This window comes from Coffea arabica, chromosome 4e (genome assembly GCF_036785885.1).
Source record: "Coffea arabica cultivar ET-39 chromosome 4e, Coffea Arabica ET-39 HiFi, whole genome shotgun sequence".
Lineage (NCBI taxonomy): Eukaryota > Viridiplantae > Streptophyta > Magnoliopsida > Gentianales > Rubiaceae > Coffea > Coffea arabica.
In genome coordinates, this window is record NC_092317.1 from 891,223 (window position 1) to 915,623 (window position 24,401).

The 24,401-nt window shown below is 37.7% G+C and overlaps 3 protein-coding genes across 7 annotated transcripts; 2 read left to right on the forward strand and 1 right to left on the reverse strand.

Annotated features, from left to right (window-relative positions):
• Positions 1–4,457: 4,457 nt before the first annotated feature.
• LOC113741559 (protein TIFY 10B) lies at positions 4,458–6,817 on the reverse strand. 2 transcript variants are annotated; one of them, XM_072046922.1, is made up of 6 exons: positions 6,381–6,505; positions 6,151–6,277; positions 5,720–5,891; positions 5,315–5,607; positions 5,177–5,234; positions 4,458–5,018 (listed from the first exon to the last, which is right to left on the reverse strand). In XM_072046922.1, exons 3-6 carry the CDS (start codon positions 5,836–5,838, stop codon positions 4,913–4,915), a joined length of 576 nt encoding a protein of 191 aa, XP_071903023.1. In that variant the 5' UTR covers positions 5,839–5,891; positions 6,151–6,277; positions 6,381–6,505; the 3' UTR covers positions 4,458–4,912. The 2 variants fall into 2 exon arrangements, with proteins under 2 accessions (XP_071903023.1, XP_027124897.2); XM_027269096.2 differs by lacking the exon at positions 6,151–6,277 and having other exon boundaries at positions 6,381–6,817.
• A 7,726-nt stretch (positions 6,818–14,543) lies between these two features.
• Positions 14,544–17,173, forward strand: LOC140005684 (pollen receptor-like kinase 3). Its single transcript, XM_072046711.1, has 2 exons — positions 14,544–15,844; positions 16,015–17,173. Exons 1-2 carry the CDS (start codon positions 14,554–14,556, stop codon positions 16,791–16,793), a joined length of 2,070 nt encoding a protein of 689 aa, XP_071902812.1. The 5' UTR covers positions 14,544–14,553; the 3' UTR covers positions 16,794–17,173.
• Positions 17,174–20,374: 3,201 nt separating this feature from the next.
• LOC113743040 (exocyst complex component EXO70A1-like) lies at positions 20,375–23,796 on the forward strand. Of its 4 annotated transcripts, none has more exons than XM_027271104.2 (3): positions 20,375–22,642; positions 22,981–23,094; positions 23,268–23,796. In XM_027271104.2, the coding sequence occupies exon 1, from the start codon at positions 20,525–20,527 to the stop codon at positions 22,409–22,411; it is 1,887 nt and encodes a 628-aa protein (XP_027126905.1). In that variant the 5' UTR covers positions 20,375–20,524; the 3' UTR covers positions 22,412–22,642; positions 22,981–23,094; positions 23,268–23,796. The 4 variants fall into 4 exon arrangements, with proteins under 4 accessions (XP_027126905.1, XP_027126906.1, XP_027126908.1 ...); XM_027271105.2 differs by having other exon boundaries at positions 22,981–23,090; XM_027271107.2 differs by lacking the exon at positions 22,981–23,094 and having other exon boundaries at positions 23,268–23,415; positions 23,539–23,796.
• Positions 23,797–24,401: the final 605 nt, after the last annotated feature.

Below are 24,401 nucleotides of genomic sequence, written 5' to 3' on the forward strand. Positions count from 1 at the left end.
AATTTTTTTTTGAAATATTCATTTTTGATAAAAAAATAATGATAATAACAATACCAATTCTACCAAAAATTGTTTAAAAAGTAATATTATAGTTTAAGAGAAAGATATAGAACATTCAACCCTAAAATACTACTTAATTTGTATATATCTAGCCCAAATTTGACATTAGAATTGAATAACAGTGCAAAATCCAAACACTAAGGATAACTTTTGGTATCATTAATTATTTTCTGTATTCTTATTGCTGTCTTCATATGTAAATATTGTGACAGCCCCACCTTCCCCTAAGGCGAACCAAAGGGGTTAGCGGACTGCCTGCCCAACTCTCGCCAGGACTACGGGCAGTTACACGCGATCTAGAAGGTTTCGGGAAAGTAAAAGCGCGCTCGGCCACGCCACAAGAACCAAAATAACAAAAATAATAAGAAAAATGAAAACGATGAATAATGCCTGGAGTGTTAGAATCCGAAATCCCACCAAACATTAATACATAGCAATTCAACATTTACAACCAAAACGGCATGTCAAAAGCTATACATAAGGGATACACATATTCGGTTTGCCATTCAAAAGATGAATCCAATACACATTAGGGTTTCATGCAAAGAGCTATCAAAATAGACATATACATGGCTCAATTTGGCAACCAACAAGTGTAAGCTTCCAAAAGTGATTAGTTTCCTGTAAGGAAAACAAATGGAATGGTGTGAGCTAAAACTCAGTGAGCAACTATCACACAATCAACCAAGATCACTTAAGCATAAACGTTCATTGCAAATATTCAGATAAGAAGCAAAACAAGTCGGTAAAAGGATACGGACGGCTCTCAAGAGCCCATTTCCACGCTTACATTCTTGATCCAACCTCATTGACCCTCCGTCAATATTAAAAGTATCAAACCGTAGATTTCACTTCACTTCCATTCCTTCCACCCATCATACCCCAACCGGGCCCGCACTCCAAGCAGTAACTTTAGGTGATACTCGAGTACACCGGAACCAAGCGTCTCATTATCACAAGATTCCCATTTCAGTCCCCGTGGCTAGTCAATGTTCACGACCAAGCCCTCGCTGGCTCGATTCAATTGAATGCCAACGGGGTCGAGCTCAGTACAGTAGGGCCGTTGGATACTCGTCCAACCAACACCCAAACAATTTCCATGAATGAAATCCAAGAATTCATATAGCAGTACAGTAATACAGTGAAACGGTAAACAATCGGTCACAAGAATAAAAGGAATGAGGGCGGTCAAGTACACCCTCACCCTAATCATTTCCAATAGCCAAACAAGCCTTCAAGGCATCACAATCACATATAGCAAAGCCACATTATAAATCCAAGTGAGTAGTATACTCACCAATTAAGCAAGTGAGGTTTCATGCACCGTCGTCCCTAGTACGTCGTGCACTAACGTCACGTCCTAGAACATGTAAACAAATACCATAAGACTCGATAACGAGTCATAAAGCCAAGCCCAACACAACCCCAATAGGGTTTCATATGCATATATAAGTATATAAGCAAACCAGAAAATCAAGAAATGGAACTCATTTGTCCCAACAACAAAAACAGGTTTTGGCTTCCAAATGCGGTAATGGCACAAAATGCGCTACGCTCATCGGATAAGGGTGTAAGACCCACCATCGCGAAGCTAAGAGACAGGGCTACAACAATGTAGAAGGCCACTCAGTCCAAATCCTAGCACAACTAGGTCAAAAATGCAGAAAACCAACCCAGAACCGTAATTGCAGGTTCCCAAATCACACAAAACTGTAATCAGTCCAATTCAGTCTATACAGGTCCAAATGCATTGATTCCAAAGGCATATGATAGCTAAGACATCAAGCTACATTTCATCAGAAGACACCAATAACAAAATCCAAACCAATTCCAGTCAAAATAGACGATTACAATCACAGTTCGCACATTCTGATCACCCAGAACAGCAACAGTAAAAACGGCATAACTCACTCTACACTACTCCAAATTCCCTGAAATTTTGCAGGCACTTCAAACTCATCAATACCTACAACTTTCATGTTTTGAGCAAAGTCCAATTCGGCCTCTAACCCTATGATCCAAAACCGGACAGAATTGGGGGTTATCAACCCTAACTTTTCTCATTTCAATCCAAACCCAAAATTGATTGCAATTTCCTATCATATGCACCTACTAGAGCCATAGCCCCTTATTACCAACCATCAAAAACAACCACACCATCAAGATCACATAAAACCAGAAAATTCCTCAAAAAAATAAAAACTTAACCAAATCACTTCAAACCAAGAAATAAACCACAATTTCTAACACAATAGCCACCATTAGGCATAAATTCAACATCATTAGGTGTAAGAGGATAGTCAATCACTACTTACCAAGTAAACAAGAGAGAGGAAGTGGTAGACCACATTAGCTCCTCCAAAAAACTTCACTAAGCAACTCACTAGCACCTAATGGAAAGCTTTTATGAAGTAGAAACTAGTTGATGCAATTGGTTTGGAAGATTGAGCTAAATGGAAGCTTGAAATTTGAAGCAATTCTCTTCCTTCTTGAGCTTGAGGAAGTCGGCCACCAAGGAGTGAAAATAATGAATTTTTGAGGTAATTTTTAGATATTTAACCACTTAGTCAAAAGGTCAAAAACATGAATAGTAAGTCAGAAAGTCCACCCAATGGAAAAATGACACTTGGCACACTAGTAAATGCATTTCTATCATTTGGTCACCTCTCACATCAATCACCTCACACTCCTCTACTTATCTCTTAACACCCGATAAATTTTACACAGTATCCGAAACTTAATCTTATTGGCCGAATTTTTCCGAACTTTATGCACTAGTGGGGCCCACGTCCATAATCGATCCGTAATTTTTCAAAAACTACCCAATGCTAGAAAAATCATCTAAAAACTATAATTAATCATAAAATCCACCAAGAAAATATTCCTAGGCCAGAAAATGCAGAAAACATGCAATTAAAGGGGAAAAATCCTAGAAAAATTATTAGGGCAATTATGGGTTCTCACAAATATGTATTTGCTATGTTAAATATATATATATATATATATATTGATTGTAGTACTTGAGGATATTATAGATATTATCAGTTTTTCATTTCCACTTTTAGATACTAATAATTGCAACCATTGTAATTAATTTTCAATTTTATATTTTCATTATGATAGATAAAGTTAAATATGTTGGGTCGCAGGGATATGAATTTAGAGGTTAGGTATAGGGGAAGTAAGGAGGGAAGAAAATGGTGAGGTGTTGAAAAGTAGCAGGAAAGGTTGAAGAAAAAACATGAGTTACAAGGATGGGCGGAGAAGGTAGAGAAGAAGAAAGGGGATTATAGGGATATAACAGAAATGACAAAAAAATAATAATAATAGAGAGGGTGGTACCATGATAAAAAATATGAAAGTCGTAGGAGGCATCTGATAACTAGCTGGCATATAACAGAAGAGGGAAATGATGGTGATTTTTAATAGTTTTGAAAACTCTAAAAACACATATTATGGAGAATTTTTTTAAAAATATACGTTAAAATTTATGAAAAATGCTAATCTAAATGCAATCAACAATTTTAGGGGCACAAGATAGGAGAAAGATTTTTTTTCTAAAAATGGAAGAAAATAAATTGGTTATAATTTATTTTTTTATATTATAAGTTTTGATATATGGGTATAATATAATATGTTTTGTCGAATATTGATAAATTGACTTTTTTTTAGAAAACTCTTTTCACCTTACTACCCAACCTAACCCTCTCCTTAAATGCGTTAACAATTCTTTTATCATGTAAATCATTATAGATTATTTTTTTAAAAAATATTAAGCATACACTTCTTTAAAATTTTTAGTCTATATATATATTTATTATTTTGTACCACAATATATAAATATATAAAATATTATTTTGATTTGAAATATGACCCGTGCATAGCACGGGTCAAAATACTAGTATATACAATTACGCAACCGTTAGTAATTATAATAGAAAAATTTTTGTTTCCATATTTTTCGAGAAAACACTCCCTTCATTCATTCACTAATTTAAATCGCCAACACATACTGGAACTTGGAGAATTTGTTTTGTTATGTTAATCTAAAGATTTAACATTTCAATTTGTGTATTATACTTTTTCATCCGTTATACAAGTCTATGTGTAGTATACCTTCTCATAATTTATACATAGGCATAACTTGCCCAAAAATAAAAAATACTAACAAAATAAATTTGATTCTTCTTCATAGACTCTGACACTTCAGCTACACTAGTGAGCGCACACGCTCTCTTGGGTACCATTAATCTAAGCAAAGCCCGGAACCCCTGCATAATAAATGATTTGTTTGGATAGAGTATTATTTGAAATAATTATTATTATATTTTTTATGATATAATGTATGTAAAATTAAAATATGATTAAGAATATAAAAAGATCAGTTAGAAAATGTGTTTATGATACAAACTACGTATTATTTGAAATACAGCAGATCAAGGTTTCTGCCACTGGTGGATTCTGGGTTTTCTTTTTTTTTTCCCCTCCCTAAACAATGATGTCAAATATGCTAGTAATACTTCAAACAAAGCAAACAATAGCGTCCAGTACAGCTCCCACAAAAATGGAACCCCGTCCCTCAGGCCTCTACCAGTGCTACTGAAACCCAAGGAAAAAAAATTGCCATTTTACAAAAATCAAGAGCTTCAGAGGGAAAAAAAAAACAAGTGTAGAACTTGAAAAATCCGTAGCGCCTGGAGTCGACTGCAGTAGGGTAAGTTGAATCCGTAGCGCCCAAAAAGGCTGATAACAGCTACAGATCAGAAAAAATTGAGCTCGTATATACGTGTATGTCAGAGAGCCTGTATAAGCCAATTAAAACACACGACTTCAGAAGTTTCTGAAGTTGTAGCTATAATTTGAGTTCAAGCTGTTCCTGATCATCCTTGGAAGAAGATTCTGGTCGATCGTTGTTGTTGTTGTTGTTGTGCAATTGATATGGTGCTCTTGCACCAGCCCTGAATCAAACAAAATAGCAAAAAGGGAAACAAGCACCCTCAGATTGTCATTCATGAACACATCCCTCGTAAATTAAGTGTATCTAATCAAGGTAATGAAGAAACTGAGAACCAAACTTATTCTGAAAGAGTAGCAAAGTAATTATATCCACCCTTACCTATCTTTTCTCTTGGCAAGGAACCGATGAAGTGATGATCTCCTTGCAATTGGCAATTCTGAAACACGGAAACAACAATCCTATTGGTATCAAGCATTTAACGGAGAAGATAACTACTGATATCAGGTAGTGACTAACCAGAAGTATTAGCTTCAGGCTGTGGTTGCTTAGGCGATTCTTGAGCAGCAGTACAAACTGGATCAGCCGGTGCTTTAGATCCGGACGCCACAGCACCAGCAGAGCAGAGTTTCTCCACACTGTTATTAGGTGTCGAGAATCTTCCACTAGCATTAGCATTACCAGATCCTCCACTGCTAGCCAAAAGCATTATTTCCTCAGCTTTCTCAGCTGGTAAATCGTCAAACACGATTACATCCCCGGCATAAAATATAGTCATCTGGGCTCTCTTGGGTTCACCTGTCATCTCCTCCCTGCAATATGAACCAAAAGCGTGCTACCAGTCAATCCTACCCTCAAGACAGTTACTTCGAAATCACAGAACGCACCACAACAAAGGCAGAATCTTGAAAGAGAAGAACGAACCTAGGACTAACATTTCTTGAGGCATCCTCCGGAGTATTGGAAGTGACCAAGGGAGCAAATCGAGATAAGGGATCAACAGGCTTGCTCTGTTCTGACGAGGGCTGATCCGGAATTTCCATGCTGTTGAGTAAGTTCAGCGTAGAGGTGGAAGTTTCAGGTTCTTCTGGTTTAGCTGAAAACAAGCATATCAAAGCGGAAGCGCTTAGTTCGGCTATAGATTGAAGTATTCATTGCCAATTATTACTCCTACTATACATGGAAGTTACCAATCAGTGAAAGTAAAGCAAAGCACAGCAAGTGCAGATACAAATTTAAGTCCTTTTTTTTAATTAAAGAAAAAAAAACAATTGTAGCTACAAATTCAAGTTAACCATCAGCTTAATTTAATTTATAACTGAAGTATCTTCCAATTATTCAAGTCGCTGTAAAACCTTCTTGTAACCCGGACAAAGGCCAAGGAATAAGAAAATCCAATTTTGCTTGCACACTGGAAATTCTGAAGAACAAAGAAGAGGGACAAGGAAAGCAGCTCCCTTGAACGCATTTCAATGGAAAATCCTAGTAATACGAGGGAGTACATTCAGATTTGAGACTCAAACGGACCGAAATTAATGATAAATCAGAACATGCCCCCCGGGGGGGAAGGGAAGAATTCATGTACCTATAGCTTCTGGCTTACAGCTGATTCCAGCAAGATTTAGATCTCTTAAGCCACCTCTTTCTTTAACATACTGACTCAAGAGGTTGCAAGTGTGGGCAAATTTTGATTTCTCCAGTGCTTTACCCCTACCAGAGGCTTTGCTGCTGACAAAGGAATTGTGTGAAGCAGACATGTTTGTTGCCTTTAGAATCAAGACTATGAAGCGTCTGGCTCTTTGAAGTTCCAAGACACTCAGAAAACTCTCTTGGTCAAGCTGTTCTTCTTTCACTTCTTTATTTTTTTTTTCCCCCCCGTAAACTCGAGAGCTTGAAGCGAAAGATTTGTCTTTGGTTTTGGCCTTTAGGGGAATATATCCTGAAAAGGAAGTGGGAGGAGGAAAAGAGGACAATGGACCTATGGAAGAGTGGAAGGTACGGCAGGACGCTTATCAATTGGTTTACCGCTCTCCTATTCTACTATTCTTGGTAATCGGGGTCTGGCTGTGGTCTGTGTGGTCCTCATTTCTTTTTTGTTAAAAAAAAGAGCGGCTTGACCGCTTGAGAGAGCAGGGGTGGGGGCGGGGGGGATGGATGGACGTGTGTTATAGCACGTGTTAATTGCCATTGCTGGATAAAAAGACTGGACCCTTTAAGAAAGAGAAATGATGTGGAGTTGGATAAATCCTAGCAGCCTTCGGCACAGGAACACTTTCTTTACTTAATGCTGGACCATTTCAATGGGAACAATAGTCAATTTACGTGGGTCCAATTCACACATTTTTTTTAAATTTCTTTTCTTTTCTTTTTAAATTTTTTGGTCCTAATATGTTTGCGTTTGAGTGCAGCGTAACGTTACGTGCCTCTTTTTTTTTTTTTTTTTTTTTTTTTGGTATACTGTTAGCTAAGATAATGCGGTAAGTAGCCACTCGCTTAGTATTCGTCCTAAAAGTCATCCTTGGTCGACAGCGACTTCATAAACTTTTACACATTTTACGGATTATTTTTTCTTTTTTGGGGTCTTGCGTCTAATGATAACCTAAGCTTCCCATTGATTTGAGGCTCGACACGCCAGCTTATTTAGACTTTAGTGCGCCGTCGCGATTAATTTGTTTTCCTATTCTTGTAAGGTTTGCTTCTTTTTCTCCTAAATTTTTAAAGTTTTGAGAGATTTTAAGGCTTTTCTTCCCTAGTTGGATCCCTTGTTTCCTCGAGAGGTGATTATGATTATTTGTAGCGGCGAAACAAGACATGGAATGTAAGATCAAAAAGATGATTGCAGGAAAAGTTTGAGTTCAAAAAAAAGGTAATATCAGCATTCAATGTACATGACACATTATAAATATTTAATATATATGAGATAAAAAAGTAATAAAAAAATGTAACAAAAAACATATTTTTACAACCTTTTTCTCAAAAATTAGCAATTTTGATTGGGCCTAATTTTTTAAATTTCAAAGATAGTTTTAACTCTATTTGCCTTTCATTAGGTCAATGTATAATATCTAACAATACTAAATTTCTTTACTTCGTAGATTTGACTCCAACAATCACTATAGGTTAAGACATACTCCTAGAATCACGAATCGTTTCAAGAGATTTTTACAAATCACTCATCAATATAGCCATTACATGAATAATAAATTTTGAACACATATATTTTATAAAGGAGTATTTTATCCTTATCAATAAAATGAATTAGTGTCGGTGCTTCACAAGAATAGAGCCACTAGGTTAGAATTTCTTCACGTTGACTAGTTGGTTAGAATTTCTTCATAGCTTCTCTTCTTTTCGTATACGAAGGCGATGCATGGGACCAACGGATGTCGGTGTAAATAAAATGACTTGCATTCCTTAACCATAAGATTTTTTTATTCGAAACTCATGAAAATATAAAAGATAACATTGGGAGAGCTTTCCCCAAATAATCCGACACAGTTTGAACAGGATTAGTTATAGATCGTAAAATGAATACGAATATTTTTGGATTATACCAAAAAAGGAGATGCATGGGACCAACGAATGTTGGCGTAAGCGGATGAAACTTGCATTCCTTAATCATAAGACTTCGAGTTTGAAACCCATGAAAATGTAAAGGATTACGTTGGGAAAGCTTTTCCCGCAAGGATCTCATCGAATACCTTTGGATTATACCAAAAAAGAGATGCATGGGCCCCTTAAACAGGAATTAATCCTATAACAAAATTCGAGTTTCTCTTGGAAGTCGGGTAGGAGTTGAAAGAGCTATCAGAAGGCCGTATGAAAGCAACAAATGGCCAATTACGTTTACTGCTGCATAGCCACCTTGAACGACCTTTACCGCGAAATGTATTGGTCATTGCTTGTGCAGCCCAATATTTTTAAATTCGGATCAGAGAGTGAATTGAAAAATCTTTGGTTTAATTGATTTGATCCCGTTCAAAGATTTAATAATTTTTATTCATTTTAGTATTAAAATTTATAATAAAACTAAAATATTTATCTAAAAAAAAAACTTAATAAAAATCCCTTGAACCTCCCGATTTTATTAGTACTTCTTTGGATTTTTAGTTGAACCGGGCCGAAGGCATGTTCGGTTCATGATTCAACTGACTGGTCCGGCTCGATTTTCAAAACATTGGTGCAGCCCTGGAATTCGTCTCGTGATCACTGCCTCATTTCACACCAAATCGGAATTTTAGATCTCACCTAATTTTAGGTCCCGTTTGGATTGCATTTTCCGTCATTTTTCATGGAAAAATTACTGTAACGATTTGATGTATGTGAGGAAAAAAGGTAATAGGGAAATGTGTTCACGGAAAATGACGAAATTTTTCTATGGAAAACAGCAATCCAAGCAAGGCCTTACATTTTCTTCAATTTTCCGGAGGGTACAGTAATAGTTTGGCCTTCTCAACTAAGTATTTTTTAATCTTATACCTTTTCAATGGAGCTGTGGCCCATCACTTATTGTCGTTCTTTAATCTTTCCTCGCCATATGTTACGCATTACATGTAAACAGTTTTTTTTTTTTAAAGATTTAAACTCAATATCTTTTATTTATATTTTCTCTTATATTACCACTCAATTGTTAATTCAATTTAAAAGATAAAAGATTTACAGCTCCTTTCAACTTACCACCTAACCGTTAGCTTAATTTAAAAGATAAAAAATTAATTAATTATTAAAAGAATGTAATAAGCTAAAATAGAAAGAGCCACCAGCACAAAAGTACGTGGAATTCAATCATATTACACATTAACGGAATGCCTTCTCCTTTGAAGCTATACGTTCATTAATACGAACCACCCAACACAACATTTACTTCTTTTTTTATATATAAAAAAATAAAATATTTTCTTGGACCCTTCTAACCCTCCCCCATTCTTCCCAAATCCAACCTCTAGACATAGAAAAATGATATGCTATACAACTCTATGCGAGGAAAATAAATTAATCTCAAAAGATGACCATCTCCAAAATTTTTAACTATGTTCGCATCTATATCGCATAACCATGTCATGATTTTCAATCATATTTTTATAGTCAAACTCACTAATCCTTAATTGGCAATTCATCATTCATATTGGGGACGTTTTACCATTTTAGTTTGAAGTAATTACAAGCATCTTATAGACAAGTTTCACAAGTGGACAAAGTCTATAAGTAAAGCTACAAATATGAAGAGTTTTTTCTGTTTTCATCTTTTACGTGATTATAGTAAGCTACTTGTACGGAAAAGGTTAATGAATTCAACATCGAGCAAGAGGGGAACGGTTGAATTTAGGCAGTAAAAAGGGAAAAAAGGGAAATTTAAATCTAAGATTTCTATTTCTTGACATCCGTGGCATTGCGGCCAAAGAATTTGTCAAGATAAGATAACAGCACTATAAAAGTAAACGTTTTTCACGTATCCACAAAAACACGTTTTATTCCTTTTTCCTAGCTCATAGGTGACAGCTAGTACAAAAGTGTACAGCGGAGAGGGCCGACAGTCCACACAGGTGCAATAGTTGAAAGTTCGGTAATGCAGACCGCCAATAGAGAGTTGATTTTTGTTGGACTTTCTGAATTTCCACGCAACTCGCAATAGAGCACGTTCAGTTCTTGAGGGTTACTGTTAGAGCTTCGACCGAGTCTAATGTTTGATGTTCTGGGGTTTAATTTTGACTCGAATCTTAATAAATTATAAATATTATTTGAATTTGATTCGTTTATTTATATAAATATTTAAGTTTAAACTCGAGCTCAACTCATTAAATGATACGAGCTAAATTCAATTCGATTCGATTATTAAACAACGAGTCTAATGTTATGCTCGAAATCGATTCCTTTATTTAAGGATTGAAGTTTTTTGTCGAATTCGAACGAGCAAAATACGGACACATTTGCAAACAGGTCAGTCCATTAAAAGCTCTAGTTGCTGTCGGCTGGAATTTGCCAAATACAGTAGTGTTCGTTGAGGAGAATACAAGCACTAAATACTACTGCTGATTTCGTTAATGAAGAGCACGCCTACTGAAGTCTGCAAAGGGGCCTCTTTAGTTGCTAGTTACAATTACAAGGTGAAGTACAAATATACTAACAAAATAAATACATACACTAAAACAATAAATATAGATACTAAGACAAAAAATATATAAAAACACATCATATTTTGTTGCTTATTGAAACTTGTGCTAACAAATTATGTTAACGTCTATATTCGATATTTTAATATCTCTGTTTACTAGGAAAAATTCGTTCAAAATTTCTCTTATATTTTGTCAAATGATTTTTTTCGTCACTCACTTTTAAAATGGCAATCCAACATATTTTAAAAAATCAAGTTGATAAAGTTCAGTCGTAACCCATATTTTTAATTTTTTATGTCTTGAATCTATCACGTGACTCACATATAATCATTTTTTAGAAGTAAAAATGTTAAATTTCATTTATAGTTAAATAAAAATCCGATCTGAATTCATTTGTATTTTTTAAAAAGTAAGATCTAACATGAATTATATTCATTTTTCTCTAAAAAAGTGATATTTGATTTAATTTATATTCATTTTTTCAAAAAAAAAAGAGATTTGACCTATTATATACTCCCTCCGTCCCATTGTTAATGTCATGTTTCACCTTTTTCATTGTCCCAAAATTAGAGTCACCCTACACTATTTTCCTTCTAACGTTCCGTCCTTGCCCTCATAGTGCATGTGCTAGAAAATCCAAATAAATTTGGTGGGACCTGCTATTTATTATCCATTTGGAGAAGCAAGAGGAGTACGTGAGACTAACTCTCACTTTATAAGGCCAATAATAGGGCGTGTCTCTAACATTCAAAGGGATGCTTTTGGTTAAGATGGGACCCACGAAATCATTACTCCATGAAAAAACACAAAGTGCAGCTGACCATTGTACTTGCGACGGGGCAAATTTGGAACAAAGGCTTGGCTGTCAATAATGATACCACTGTACATAAAAGGTTGCATTCCCTATAAACGTCTCTAATATTGGGACGGAGGGAGTATAAAAAATGGCTGCATACAAATCATGTGCTGATTTCAAGTAAAAAAAAATGGTTAGAATCAAATTTGCTAATTTGAATTTATAAGGAACCTAAAATTAATATTTTAAAACCAAAAAATTTAAAAAATATTTGACCAAATTTGAAATATATTTTGAACGATTTTTCTTATTTACTATTATTTGAGTGTTTATACTTTACGGTCCAATTGCGTGGCAATGGGCAAATTGCTGCAGGGGCCCTTCGTCAATCGTCAGGAGGGAGCGGGGAAAGATGGATTTGTTGTGGACTAGTCACGTCCAATTAGTCAAGGTAAATAAAGGTTGTCTATTTAATGCGATAGATCTAGCATGTGAAGCGCGTGTGAGTTTTCATTTCTTCATTCAACAGGTGGATGGCTAAGATCCAATGAAGGTGATCGTGGAATCGGACCCACTTCACACCTGTAGCTATAGGCTACAGTACTGTAGTCACTCTCGTGGAACTTTCAGCAACTGAGCAGTAGACGAAGACTCGGGTGACGGGCCTGGTCCAATGGCCTAATCACAGTCAGTTCATTTTTTTGACCCAGTAAACTTAAAATTCATTCGGCCAATCTCTGAGATTTCTGTTGCAGAAAAGATGCCCCGCCACCCCCCCCCCCACCACTCACCTTGGCAACTTCGCAGCAACTGCTAATGTCCAACCCCATCACAGGAAACCGGTCCACATTTCGGTCCATCTTTGGTTTCATAAACTCCAATATTTCATCTGTCCTATTTGGATAGTCTCGATTTTTTTTTCTCACATAATTTAAGAAAATTTTATTAATTTTTTTTAAAAAGTAAGTATTTTTATATTAATATTAGAAATATCACTAATTACTATTCATTTACATTAATTATTACAACAATAATGATGCTATATTGCATCATTTAAAACATATATCAAAATAATTATTGGTGTAAGAGTTGACCGCATTCAATACTCATTGAGTCCTATTTGATAGTTTTAGTTTTCTTTTTCATCCCTCACAAATTATAACCAAACTTCCAGTTCAAAAATACAATTAACTTTTAAGTTCTCTAAAATACCTTATTTAATAAACGATCTCATTAGGGAGCAAGTGTTGCCCATGCAAACATTGGAACCGAGCCAATTAAAATTTATAAAAGCACAAGTCTTTTGTTCAATTTTCACCTTTTTTTCTTAAATTTTTAAGTAAAATTTTAAATCAAGTTCTCTGCTGCTTTCTTTTCCTTTTCGTCTAATATTTTTGAGGCAAATATTTGATAGTATATTGCGGATCTACCGAAAAAACAAAAAAAAAAAAGTAAATAAAAAGCCAGCCTAAATGAGCCAGTGAAACCAGTACAATAACTTAGTCGTGTATTTTAACATTTAATTTCTGCTTACATTCCAGCTCGACTTCTACGTGGCAGCAGGAGTTGAATTTTGCATGCCTTAAAAACGTCCAATTCCACGGTCCCGTGCGCCGTGAGTCGTGACAGCAGGATTTAGATTTTTCTTGGATGGCAAAAACAAAACGTAACTTGCAGTTGTACATGACGAACATTTCCGTTCGAAACTACGGGCCGCCCCGAGAAGGCACAAAGTTGAGCCAGCATGCAAGTCTGCTGCTAGATATAAAGGCTTGATTTAGTTAGGCGTCGTTTGGATTTGGTTCCCCAAATAATCAAATTAAATATCGTATTGACATTTTGTGTTGATAAAATTTTAAGTTTGGTTTAAGCTTAATTTGATCAGCATAAATTTTAAAATTTGCTTAATAAAATATTTGAATTTGGTTCGATAAAAATTCATTTGAGCTTAGTTTTATATATAAATTAGTTAAACTAGAATACAATTTCAAATTGTTAGTAAAAAAAAGTAAGTCGACAGTTAACTTTGAATTTTGGGCTTCATGCTGATGATCCGTCAAGACTAGAAATGTAAAATACTAACTACTTAAAACAGAGGCTTGAAGGCATTCCAATCTTAATAACGTGGAAATAATTTCTTTTCCTTTTTTTTTTTTTGTAAATGCAAGTTGAAAAATGAAAAGGTTACCACATTCTAAGATCAAGACAAACTTCTACTGGTGCATCATCAAATAATAAGTCTAAGTGCTACATTTACATTTACATTTAAAGGTGGAAGAAAAATGTCTTTAAAAAAATAAAAAAAATAAAAGAAACGGATTTTTACTTGCACTAGTCACCAACCGGTAGGTAGAATTCATAGCCGATTAATTTAACCCATGGAGAAGGTCACTAAATTGGTGAAATCGAATCGGGCAAAGCAATGCTAAGGGGTGTGAAATCGAAAAGGGTTGAATCCATCACAATCGAAACTTCTGACGGGACCGTCCCCTCAATGCTCCAACCCTCCAAAATCATGGGAAAATAGGGAGTGGCACCGTGGCAGGACCAAGACCAGGACAGGAGCAACGACAGTAACGGCTTTCCATTCATTTCTTCAGGACAGCTGAAGTGATTCTCTCTCACTCCCTTAAGCTTCCCGGACTGCCCCCACCTTCTCTCCTCCTCCTTCCTAACACTTCCCACTTCCCGCTTCACTTTGATCAAGAAATTAGTAAAATCCTGGAGCGGAGTGCCATGAATCTGATTATCAACGTCATTATCAAAAATTAAGATTGTGCTTTCCATAGATAAATCCTGACATAGTGTAAGACCAATCCCAGATCTCGACACTTCTGGTTGATTCTGAAATGGCCATTATATTTCTTCGCAATATCATTATTAGGCCATCCAATTTCTTTTTTGTTCCCTTGATTTTTATACCGATAATGACAAATTCGGTTACAGATTCTGAGGCCCTGTTGAAACTTAAGCAATCGTTTACCAATGCAGAAGCTCTTGATTCTTGGAGACCAGAGACGACATCCTGCGACGAGGATAACAGGTGGGACGGGGTGGTTTGTGCCAATGGCGTTGTCACTGGTGTCCAGCTGAATGGATTGAACCTATCTGGGAAAATAGATATCGATGCCCTGGTCCAGATTCCTGGACTCCGAACCCTGGGGATTCAGTTCAATGCCTTTTCAGGTCCCATTCCGGAATTCAATCGCTTAGGTGCATTGAAGGCTATTTACTTGACGGGCAATGGGTTTTCAGGTGAAATTTCGGGAGATTATTTTGGTAAAATGGATTCTTTGAAGAAAGTTTGGCTCTCTAGTAACAAATTTACTGGTGCAATCCCAGTGTCGCTGTGGCATTTGCGTCACCTAATTGAATTACATCTAGAAGGAAATCAGTTTTCAGGTACAATCCCAGCTTTGGAACAACCAACATTGATGTCACTAAACCTCTCGAACAATAACTTAAACGGAGAAATTCCACAGGGATTATCAAGATTTAATGCAAGCTCATTCCGGGGGAATCCTGGACTTTGTGGAGAGAAATTAGGTAATCCTTGCGGTGGCATAACGGTGCCAAGTAGCGATAATAATGACGATTCAAGAATGATCTCTTATGGAGTCCTGATAGCCTCAGGTGTCATGCTTTTGCTCATGTGTTCCGGGATTTATGTGCTCAGACGTAAACAAGAGACGGAATCCGATGTAATGGCGGATGAGGATCTTGATGGAAGTGTCGGGGTACGGATATCAAGTGCAAATAAGAAGGAACTGAGTGCAAGCCAGAAAAGTACCGGCTCCAGTCGCAGAGGATCCAATCGCATTGGAGATCTAGTAATGGTAAACAATGAGTTGGGTGAATTTGGGCTGGCAGATTTGATGAAGGCTTCAGCAGAAGTGCTTGGAAATGGAACACTTGGATCCACGTACATGGCAGTGATGTCGAATGGTTTGGCAGTGGCGGTGAAAAGGATAAAAGAGATGAATAAAATTGGAAGGGATGGATTTGACGCCGACATCAGGCGTTTAGGGAGACTGAAACACAAAAACATCTTGACACCATTAGCTTATCATTTCCGGAAAGACGAAAAGCTGTTGGTATACGAATACATTCCTAGAGGCAGTTTGCTTTATCATTTGCATGGTATGAAATCCTTTCCCCTGCTACATTAACTTTTGATAATTGATCTGTCTCTTATCCAATCCATTACTCCTTACCGTGCACCTTAGATTCAATCAGCAGAATGATTCAGTCCCTGTATCTTGAAATTGGGCACTATACTATTGAGTCACATATTTGCTTTGATTCTTCAGCGGATCGAGGACCTTCTCATGCTGAGCTGAATTGGCCTACACGTCTCAAGATAATTCAGGGGATAGCCCAGGGGTTGGGCTATCTCCACACCGAACTTTCCAGTTTTGAGGTGCCCCACGGCAATCTGAGGTCTAACAACGTGCTTCTAACTCTCGAGTATGAGCCAATAGTAGCAGATTATGGCTATTGTTCTCTGATCAGCGGTCAGGCCAGAGAATCCCTTTTAGCATACAAGTCGCCTGAGGTTGTACAATATCAGCAGGTTTCCCCCAAATGCGATGTTTACTGTCTTGGAGTGCTCATTCTTGAGCTGATCACAGGCAAGTTTCCATCCCAATATTCCAATAGTGGCACTGGGGGGACTGATGTGGTTCAATGGGCAAAATCAGCAATAGCTGAGGGAAGAGAGGCCGAGTTATATGATCCAGAGATCGCTAGCTCGAGCAATTCCCGAAGTGAGATGGAAGAACTACTCCACGTTGGTGCGGCATGCACAGAAAATAACCCTGAGCAACGGCTGGATGTTAGAGAAGCCATTAGGAGAATAGAGGACATACAAATAGCCGGATATCAGAGCGCTAGATCCTTTAATGTACTACCGTCACTAAGAGATGGATGTGCAGAATCAGCCGATGCATCGCAATCCCAACAGCTAAATGCACAACGTGTTTGTGCTGACCAGTGCCGCAACAGCATCAATGTTGAGGACAGACCAGGCCATCGGACAACAACTGACAGTTTTGCCTTTGACACAGTGTCTAGTCCATTTGAAGCATAATTAGTATTGGACTCTTCCCAAAAATCTGCTTTTCGCCGCCATGCAGGAGAATGAAACAGAATGTGGATGAAAAATTAACAGCCCTCGATTGAGATTGTGAAGGGTCGCTTTTGGCTGTTAATTTCTCAGCTCATCGGGAAGATGAATCAGGTAATTAGGATTGCCCCATTTATTACGGCATTGGCAAGCTGAAGACCAGTCGCAAAAATGGCCCTTTCTTGCACGATGTAACCGGCCGAAAGATGCATTTGATCTTTAATTTGCTTGGCCAGATTCCACCTGTTGCCTTCAGTTTTTCTTTTATCTCTCTGTTTTTTGTAATTTGTGGGGTGGAGGGAAGCAAAGTTGAAAAAGAGTGATCAATGACGCCCCGTTTACCGTGATGCTGAACAAGACTATTGATCTCTGGAAACATTTCCAACGATTTTTTGTCTTAGATTGTCAAAGAGAAATGGTTCTACGAGTCGAAGGTTTCAAAGACAATTCCAAAACTGTAAGCTCTGTTTTACTGTTTTTTTTTTATTTTTTTTAAAAAATTTTATACAACTATTTTAGGGTGATGAATTGGAAATGCTAGATGCTTATAACCGGTACCAATTTTCTCTCTTCAAAATAAGTTGGACCTCATTCCTCATGATATAATTTTCATAAAAAATGTGTCCTAAATTTTGAAAAAGTTTTTTTTTTGTTTTTTTCTAAATGCAGTTAATAAATATTTGCTTAGAAAAAATTCTGCAACCTAAACCATTTAAATATTACTCCCTATGTATTTACAGGGGAAAAAAAAGTATACATGTCAAAACTAGCTAGGAGTAGGAGTATCAATTTATTTTTTGAATTCCCAATTATTTTTATTCGATCACGTCACCACGGGGGGCGGACCAAGGAAGAAGTAAGCTTTGATAGTTGAGCATGATCATCTTAATGGACTAGTAACCGGTTGGTCTAGAAACCGAATCTGGATGAGCTACACGACACAGGAAAAAGAGGAGGGTCCCTTTTACCTCTTTTCCTTTCCGGGCAGCAGTACAGCATTGCTGTTCGACCGAGCGCATATTCTTCTTCTTAAAGTTGCTTGTTGATTATTCACAGCGCGGCGGCTAATTTGTGAATTCAAACTTAGTGGGTTTACTACAGATGAGGATAAATACATTTCTTTAATCCTAAGTAGTAATTAATTTCCATCTGAAACCCTTGGGACAGTTCTGAAGTTTTGGAGTACTTCTAAGCAGTAGTATAGTACACATTATTAATTAATCGACAATTATTTTTGATGTTGTAGACAGGGCGCGCGCATGTGTATATGGTGACGTGATGCATGCAGTACGTCATTACAGCTGGAGAATGGATGGAATGATAACGTAACCCACACAGGCCCCGTAACATGCATGGCGATTGGCGAACAGCCACCAATCAACCACGCCTAATTAGTAGTAGTAGTTTCCAACGGAAATGATGAATGATACCTGATTACTAATAAGTACGCATTTATTTAAGCTTTACTCAATTAGTCCTTATACTAGTACAGAAAATCGAGAGGCATCGGAAATGGAGAAAGAAAAAAAAAAGTGTATTAATTTTTATTTCTCCCAAACTAAATCAAAACAAGAAAAATAAGGAAAAAAGGGATGAAAAAATATATTCGGTTCCCGCCCTCCCCTTCTATTTCTAACAAGGAAAAGATGAGATTTAAAGAAACGAAAAACAGTAAGAAGGATTTGAATCTAGAACTTTCGACTTTTGTAATCTCATTCTTAATCATTAGATCAAAATCTTATCGGTAACTTGTGCAGAAGAATAAGAACAAGATGCAGCCGAATAGTAGTAATATAGAAATTAGTGATATAGTTCAAACCAGCAAATTATTATGCCTTTCGGATTAGTACGACAGCAGATTCTCTCTCAAGACTACTTACTTACCCAATGAAAGAAGTCGAATCTGCACACCACTGTTTTAGGCACAGAAATTAGCATAAAATCTTGTTTCAGCTTTGAGAGGCTGTATTAAATTTCTATTTATTAACATTTTCTTTCTGTTTTGTCCCAAAAAACAAAAAAAAAAAAAAAAGGGCATTGAATCTTCAAAGATTATTAGACTCTGAGAAAGGGTTATTAAACTATTCTCAATCACAAAATACAACTGCCATATGATCCAACAAGCTAAAACTACTCGGCAAGACACCTGGAGAAAAGATAATACTTGTCCCAGGAATACCAGTTAAATTATAAAAGGAGAAGAAAAGAAAAAAAAAAAAAAGAAAAAAAGAAGCCCAGAGATAGAAGTTAAGCTGCAAATTTGGACACTTGGAGATCTTCTTTCTGGCCTTTTGGTACATTTCTTTGCCCATAAAAATGACGATGTTCGAAATGCAGTTTTCCTCCTTAAAAAAAATAAAACAGGAGCATTCGTAGTTTGGGATTTGTAAACAACCGTAGAGTAATAGTGCGGCTTTTTAACCTTTCTCTTTGCATTAATTTTTTTTTTATTCTAAAAATAAAAAAAAATGTTAACTTTTAACTTATGTCTTCCTTATTGCAATTTTCACAGGTCTTTTACACTCTGAGATGAGATTCTTCTTCTTCTTTTTGTTTTTTTTTTTTGAGTATATACATCCTTCTCCTTTCAACTAAATTGAGTAGAAAATAATTAAAAAAAAAGAAACTATATATGTATTACTTATATCATATTAATTACTACTTGAACTTGTGATAACATCTCCTCACGCTTTAATTACTACTTCGATATCCTTAACCATACGGGATCCTCTGTCCAATGTTTTGTGTCTACTTTTCTATCAAATGCAAAACTACATAGTTTCACTTATTATATCTGCTGATGTGGCACATAAAGAAGAAAGGTTGTTTGGCTGCCTTATTGTACAGAGGTTCCCAAAATTGTTTGCTTTTACTTACACCAAAAAAGAAAAAAATTATTTTGTTAAATAACTTCCTTCGTCTTCTAGGCAGACAACGGTGGCAACAGGTTTTGGAAATTGTAACGGTAGCAATAAGGTTTTGAGAATTGTAACAAAGTTATATAAACAAAAGAAACCCAAAAAAGAAGAAAGAAGAAGAAACATAAGGCAGCCAAAGGGCTTTTCTTTTTTATGTGCCACATCAGCAGATATAATAAGTGAAATTATATAGTTTTGCATTGGACAGAAAAGTGAACGCAAAATATTTGACAGAGGATCCCATCAAATCCTTAACGCTTTCCTTGTTTTGGCATATGAAGAGAATGGTGAAGCTGAAAAGTTTTTTTTTTTTTTTTTTTTAAAAAAACCCGTAAAATAAGAAACGGTATGGCTGCTAAACACTCTATAATCTGTAAAATTAAAGACGGAACAAAAAAAAATCATCTTAATCAAATGTTGTTGATACAATTCGATAACCTTAAGGGAATTTTTTTTTTTTGGTCATTCACAATCCTCTCATGATTCAAACAAAACTCATTCACTTAAAAAAAAAAGAAAATAAAAATCACGGTACCATCAATAATACATTATTATTGTTGAGCAAGTAGAGTGAGTAGTATTATTTTGTTTTTGGGGCCGTTTTGCAATATCCATCGTCATCATCATCATCGTCATCAGGACAGAAGACATCAACCTATTGTCCGTCTGACTTCCAGTAGCTAAAATTTTGACCCTTTACCAACGAACGATAACACCCCAAGCTTCCTCAACTCTCGTCATCCCCTCTACTTCCATCCCCTTCCACATTTACCCTCTATGGAGCCACCGGAAAACGACGCCGTGGCTGTTGCGTCAGCTGAGAAAATCATCCTCCGCTGGGACTCCACAGCCTCCGAGGACGCCAGGGACAGAATGATCTTCGACGGCGATCGATACGAGATCGACAAATACTTGCAAGCCGTGGATGAAATCCAACGGTCAATGGAATCCGCCAGCATCTCAGACGACTCGGCTAAGGCCAACAGCGCGATCCAGATCGCCATGGCCCGCCTGGAAGACGAGTTTCGCAATATTCTCATTGCTCAAACTTCCCCTCTCGAAGCCGACACTCTGACCGATCCCAGCTCTTGTTCCTTCCACTCCACCGCTTCTATTGGCAGCAGCGACAGCCACTTGAGCTTGCCGCCGCCGCCGCCGCACACCGAGGAAGACGACTTCACCGAGACCAGCTCCTCAACTTACGCCTCCGATACCCCCCGCCGGAAAGAATTCCATCATCAGGAGAGCGGAAGCAGCACCAGCTACAGATCCACCAACAGCATCCGCGAAATTGATCTGATACCGCCCGAGGCCATCTGCGACCTCCGTAGCATCGCCGAGAGGATGATAGCCGCTGGGTATCTCCGGGAGTGTGTTCAGGTGTACGGCAGCGGACGCAAGTCTGCCGTGGACGCCAATTTTCGAAGCCTTGGGATTGAGAAGCTCAGCATAGGAGAAATCCAGAGGCTGGAGTGGGAAAGTCTCGAGACAAAGATTCGGAGGTGGATACGGGCCGCCAAAGTTTGCGTGAGGATACTGTTTGCTAGTGAGAAGAGACTCTGCGAACAAATCTTTGAAGGTCTGGGGACGGCCTCCGATGATGCTTGCTTTATGGAGACTATCAAGGGTCCGGCCGTGCAGTTATTTAACTTCGCTGAAGCTATTAGCATTAGCAGGCGATCCCCCGAAAAGTTGTTTAAGATATTGGATCTTCATGATGCTCTCTCCGACTTGTTGCCCGATATCGAGGTTGTTTTCGAGTCCAAATCGTCCGAGTCCATCAGGGTGCAGGCAGTGGAGATACTGTCCCGCTTAGCCGAGGCTGCAAGGGGGATATTGTCCGAATTCGAGAACGCTGTGCTTCGAGAACCTTCCAAGGTTCCCGTCCCCGGAGGGACGATTCATCCTTTAACTAGGTACGTGATGAACTACATAAGTTTGATTTCGGATTATAAGCAGACTTTGATTGAATTGATTGTGTCGAAGCCGTCCACTGGTTCGAGGTATTCAGGGGATCCTAATACCCCGGATATGGACTTGACGGAGTTTGAAGGGAAGACCCCGTTGGCGCTTCATTTGATTTGGATCATTGTGATTTTGCAATTCAATTTGGATGCCAAGTCTAAGCATTATAAAGATGCATCCTTGTCCCATTTGTTTATGATGAATAACGTTCATTATATTGTTCAGAAGATTAAAGGGTCACCTGAGTTGAGGGAAATGATTGGGGATGACTATTTGAAGAGATTGACGGGGAAATTCAGGCTGGCGGCCACTAATTACCAGAGATCAACTTGGGTAAGAGTGTTGTATTGTTTGAGGGATGAGGGGTTACACGTGAGTGGAAGCTTTTCATCCGGTGTGTCCAAGAGTGCCCTGAGAGAGAGGTTTAAGACCTTCAATGCCATGTTTGAGGAGGTTCACAGGACTCAGGCTACATGGTTGGTCCCCGATGTACAACTCCGAGAGGAGCTTCGAATTTCAATATCTGAGAAGTTGATACCTGCTTATCGATCATTTCTTGGACGATTCAGGAGCCACATTGAGAGTGGGAGGCATCCGGAGAACTATATCAAATACTCTGTGGAGGATCTTGAGAATGCCGTCTTGGATTTCTTCGAGGGCTACCCGGTGTCTCAGCACTTGAGGAGGAGATCTCAGTGAAAGCTGGGGTGGATGAATACACCTTTTAGAGTCTAGGAACGCTATTCTTTTAATTTTTTGTGGAGTGCTTGGGTATGAGGTTCTGGTTATTCTTACATTTGGTTAGCTCTCACATGGTATAGAAAGGTCGAGTCCTGAATTTGTGCGACGAGCTGGTGACATTGAAGAAGCAGGACTACCGGCTGTACTTCTTCGGAGTCAGTTAAACCTCTGCCTGAATGCTTCATCTCTGTAAGCATGGTGTTGTTTGTATTTCTTGTTAGTTTTTTAGATCGCTTCATTTGTTGATATGGGACTTGCTGTAACTTATTTTTGAATATCTTCTCATGCATTTAATAACTTTAGCACAGAAACAGAGCCCCAAATCTCTTTGATGACCTACAACAGTTAAAATCAGTGCAAGAAATCATCTGATGATTGTAACTGCATTATGAAGCACTTCATTAAGCTACCGAGATAATCAAAATAAGTAAAATTCGTTTTCCAGTGAAATTAGCTGGTTTCACAAGCTTACTTGCTTTTCCTGCTTATAGGCTTGAATTCTGCTGAGTTTTTGATCTATTTAACAGAGATGTGTGGAGGACTGCTGTATGACAGGTTTAGGTTAACAATCCCATATCAATTTCCTGATGGATGACATTTGATTCCAATAATGGGCTGCAATTTGCAGTTTGTTGGAGTAGGTATCACAATGACATTTGATTCATTGTGTTTATTTTGGTTACATTTGCTATAGCACGCATCTTCTCGCACAAGAGTTATATTTTGTTTTGTGCATTGCTTAAATTTGTCATCAATAGACCTGTTCTGCAGCATTTTAGGCTTGATAGACAATTGAAATATACTTGCTGTCTAGGGCTTTAAGGTGAAATCTTGGCATCTGGTCTTATGAGCGAAACCAATTTTGTTCCTCCTCTGCCCGCTGTACCTGCTTGTAGAGTCGGAGGGCTGTAGCTCAAATTTTGGAGTGGCAGTGAGAGTCAGGTCATGTGGCATCATGTAAGGTACAAGGGAATTGTATGTATTTTAATCCTAAATATAAAGAGAAAAAAGGAAAAATTCTGAGAAAATCACGCTACCGAGAATGGACCAGTCCCTTGGCTTTTCTGATTACCTTTCCAATTCAGAATTGGGGTGTCAGCAGCAGTCAGCAGTCCGCGCCAACATTTGTCTGAATAAGAACACTGTTCTGGCTGCGCATAGATCTCCAAAAGTTGAGCCTCCCGGTATCACTAATGGCATCATCATCCCTTTACCTCACTTGACCCTTGTGTTTGTGTGTGTGTATGGATAGTGTATCATTAAAATAATTATTATAGCACTTTTTTTATGATGTAATTTATGCGAAACAGAGTGATAATAAATATAAAAAGATGATTTGATAACGTGTTTATGTTTATGATGATGCAGGCAAAATGATTTTTGAAAAAAATAAAATAAAAATTCATAACCAAAAACAGTAGTACTATTAGCTAGCTAACGGAGGAAAACGTTACCGGAGCATATGATTGATAGGTTCTGAAATCAGGACTCGGAAAGGAGGATTAAGAGCGGATGATGCTATGATGTTTACTTGGGAATCAGTTGTACACGCACAGGGAAAGCTGTCATACATGCAACTCCCGCGGGCTTGGTGTCATCGTCTTCCGTTCATAATTTTCTTCTGAGAGAAATGATGGGAGAGTACAAAGTGTAATCGCTAGATCACTAACAATCCTACATATATTAAATATTATTATAAGCTAAAAAGAGTAGCGGGAAAAGGTGAAAGGATGTTCCGTTTCACATTCCTGGATGGGATGGATTCTCAGCGTTCACCCATCCCCAGCCAGCAAGCGTTTCTTCCAGCTATATTACGCAGTGAAGCGAAGCACGGCCGCCTTCAAACTGTACCATGTTGTGTCGTCTTCGAAATCACCCATTTCATAACCTCCTATTACCATGCCGATGCCGCCGCCGCCGCCGCCACGAAGAACTGGTCTCACTTCAG

What these genes read in the sequence shown, in the direction of transcription:
- LOC113741559 (XM_027269096.2), bottom strand. Translation starts at nt 6,552, where the DNA reads ATGTCTGCTTCACACAATTCCTTTGTCAGCAGCAAAGCCTCTGGTAGG. An exon ending in TCAAGAAATGTTAGTCCTAG is followed by an intron (nt 5,608 to 5,719) that starts GTTCGTTCTTCT and finishes TTCATATTGCAG; the next exon opens with GGAGGAGATGACAGGTGAAC. An exon ending in GCCTGAAGCTAATACTTCTG is followed by an intron (nt 5,235 to 5,314) that starts GTTAGTCACTAC and finishes TCCGTGTTTCAG; the next exon opens with AATTGCCAATTGCAAGGAGA.
- LOC140005684 (XM_072046711.1), top strand. Translation starts at nt 14,554, where the DNA reads ATGGCCATTATATTTCTTCGCAATATCATTATTAGGCCATCCAATTTC. An exon ending in TTTGCTTTATCATTTGCATG is followed by an intron (nt 15,845 to 16,014) that starts GTATGAAATCCT and finishes TTGATTCTTCAG; the next exon opens with CGGATCGAGGACCTTCTCAT.
- LOC113743040 (XM_027271104.2), top strand. Translation starts at nt 20,525, where the DNA reads ATGGAGCCACCGGAAAACGACGCCGTGGCTGTTGCGTCAGCTGAGAAA.